The sequence below is a fragment of the Peromyscus leucopus genome, chromosome 9 (genome assembly GCF_004664715.2).
Source record: "Peromyscus leucopus breed LL Stock chromosome 9, UCI_PerLeu_2.1, whole genome shotgun sequence".
NCBI classification, from domain to species: domain Eukaryota; kingdom Metazoa; phylum Chordata; class Mammalia; order Rodentia; family Cricetidae; genus Peromyscus; species Peromyscus leucopus.
The window spans coordinates 71,966,259-71,968,939 of NC_051070.1; the positions used below are offsets into that span (position 1 = coordinate 71,966,259).

The following is a 2,681-nucleotide window of genomic DNA, read 5'->3' on the forward strand; positions in this document are numbered from 1 at the left end:
TCTGAGCTTGCATGATCTGCTCAGCTTTAGTTCAAGCACAGACTGTAATAATCATGTTTCTCTGAACCTAACCAAGAGGAGGCTGTGATAGTCAATAAGCTTCATTAAAGGATTTAAAGATCTCATAAAGGAATTCAAATCAGGAAAGGAAAATCTTCAAATTAACTGTAAATTGTTAATATTCCTGATTCCAGGAATCCCTAATGGCTGTCCCTTCTAACCCTGTTTCCTCATGTTGCTAATGCCTACTCTTTGTTTTCCACAGGTCTCTGGCCTATGTGCATACTCTTCAAGTATAAAGCCTTGGAACTTTGTGTCTATCCTGCTACCCACTTTGTCTCTGAAGAATAAACCTTATGGAGAGCCAGGAACAGTAGCATATATGTTTAACCCCACCATTCAGGGGTTAAAAGTAAATGCAGGCAAATGCAGGCAAATCTCTATGTTGAGGCCAGACTGGTCTATGTGGTGAGCTCCAGGCCAGCCAGAGATACACAGTGAGACCCTGTCTCGAAAACCAAAATAATAATAATAATAATAATAATAATAATAATAATAATAATATACATAATGAAAATAGCCCTATATAATTACTCAGTATAGTTACCATTATAGTCTGAAACACTCACATTTGGAATTCCAAAGTTCAGTGTTTCTCCAGATTGGAAAAAAAAAAAAAAAACCTGCCTCATGAGCAAATGCTATCTTGCAGCTTTAGATTCAGAAGATTCAAGCATTTTCAGCATTTTACTTCCCACACGGGATACAGAAATCCTGGATCAAATCCCAGCACTTCTGCTGAGTGACCCTAAGGGAGGCATCAAGATGGCAAGTGAAATAATAAGCTTCCAGAGGGCTTGCTATGAGCCAGCCCCACTCTGTTACACTATGCAGAGGTAGACTCAGCTCCCAGCACCCCTGTGAGGCAGGCACCGTTTATCAGGAGCCCCATTTTACACATGAGAAAACTCAACTAACAATAAAAAAAAATCAACAAATGTAAAAATTACTTTAAGTTAAAGTGGCTTGCTTAAGACCACCCATCTAGAAAGTGGCGAACTCAAATCCAGGCTGTCTCCGAGGGACCCAGTTTTTGTTCACACCAAGCACACACTAAGGGAATATAACCCTGCCCCTGCTGTGGCCCTCTTTGAATTTTTGTGCAGCTGCGGAGGCGTCACAGTCACCGTGTCCCTCACAGCACAGAGGTAAGAGGCAGAGTCTTTGATCTGGAGTTCTGTCAGAAGGAGGTAACTGTACCTCTCCGAGCGGCTCAGGAATGTAGAAAAACGCCCACTGTCCTTCAGACCATCCAAGACATCATAAGAAAGAAATTCAGGTGCTTGGCCTTCATGTTGCCGGTACCAGGTTAGCCCGTTGAACCCTGACGTGCTGTACGTGCAATTGACCTGAGCAGAGGTTCCCTCCAGAGACATCCACTCAGCAGGCTGCTCCACGCCTTGTCCTGCAGCACCTATGAGACACGGGAGGGGGAAAATGGGAAAGGGAAAGGGAGGGTGGAAATGCTGTAAATAGATTATTCGTGTATGGAATTCTAAAATAATTTTTAATTAAAATAAATATGTTTCCATATGGTGCAGAAAAACTTCCAGTGACAGAAGTTATTAAGATAAACAATGAGTATCATAAACAGCAGCAGCATTGGAACTGCAAGAATGCTTATTATTAGAAGGCCAGTAACTGTGGGTACCTCAGAGGAAGGAAGGGAAGGAGGGAGAGAGGGAGAGGGGAGGAAAGAGAGAGGGAGAGGGAGAGAGAGAGAGCCTGGCCATGGTAGCCTACACCTTTAATCCCAGCACTGGGAAGGCAGAGGCAGGTAGATCTCTGAGAGTTAGAGGCAAGAAGTTCTACAGCGAGAGCTACAGGACAGCCAGGGATACACAGAGAAACCCTGTCTCAAAAAAAAAGAAAGAAAGAAAGAAAGAAAAAGAAAACATCTCTCGGCAAAGACTTCTTCCTTCATTATAAAAGTTGCAATCATTTAGCTGAAGGAGAATTATTTTGAAAACTCCCAGCCATGCTCTCTATTAAGTTGGAGCTTACCTCCCACCATCAGGAAGAGATGGAGAACAAACCCCCACATCATCTGCAGCAGCATACTGCCAGCGTGACACTGAGTCCCCGGCTCCCAAGCACTGTCAGCTTCAGAAAGAAAACCCCTATGTGGGTGGGGTGGAGGTTCATCCTGGATGCAAACCCACAGAAGCAAGGGCAGGATGTCCTTTCTCGAGGGGTGTCTTCAAGCTGTCTCGGGGACAGCTGGGAGAGTCCTTTTGAACTTGGGAGTCCTTTCTGAAGACTGTCTTCTGACTACTCCGTTGGGCTTAACCCACGTGTCTTTGATGACACAGGCACAGTAGTGTCACCTGTGAAGAACAAAGAGGACAGCTGGAGGAGGTGGTGCAGACCTCTAACGCCAGCGGTTGAGGGGGCCAGGAGGATCCTGTGCTCAAGGCCAGCCTGGGATACTTAGCAAGACCCCATCTTAAAAAGAACAAGGAAAAACAACAAAGGGGTCCGTAATACAAGAATAGAAGCTCTCAATTGCCCCATTCTGTTTTTCCCAAAATAGGGAAAAAAAAACAAAAAAACACAAGGTGTTAGAGGCTGTAGATAATATACACAGTGTGGGTACACTGCTGTCCTCATCATTGTTGTTT

At 44.3% G+C, this 2,681-nt stretch overlaps 1 gene segment (V, D, J or C); it reads right to left on the bottom strand.

The window, feature by feature from the left end:
- Nucleotides 1–650: 650 nt before the first annotated feature.
- LOC114682280 lies at nt 651–2,383 on the bottom strand. The segment is given in 2 exon segments: nt 651–1,474; nt 2,065–2,383. Coding segments are annotated over 2 exon segments (432 nt in total).
- Nucleotides 2,384–2,681: the final 298 nt, after the last annotated feature.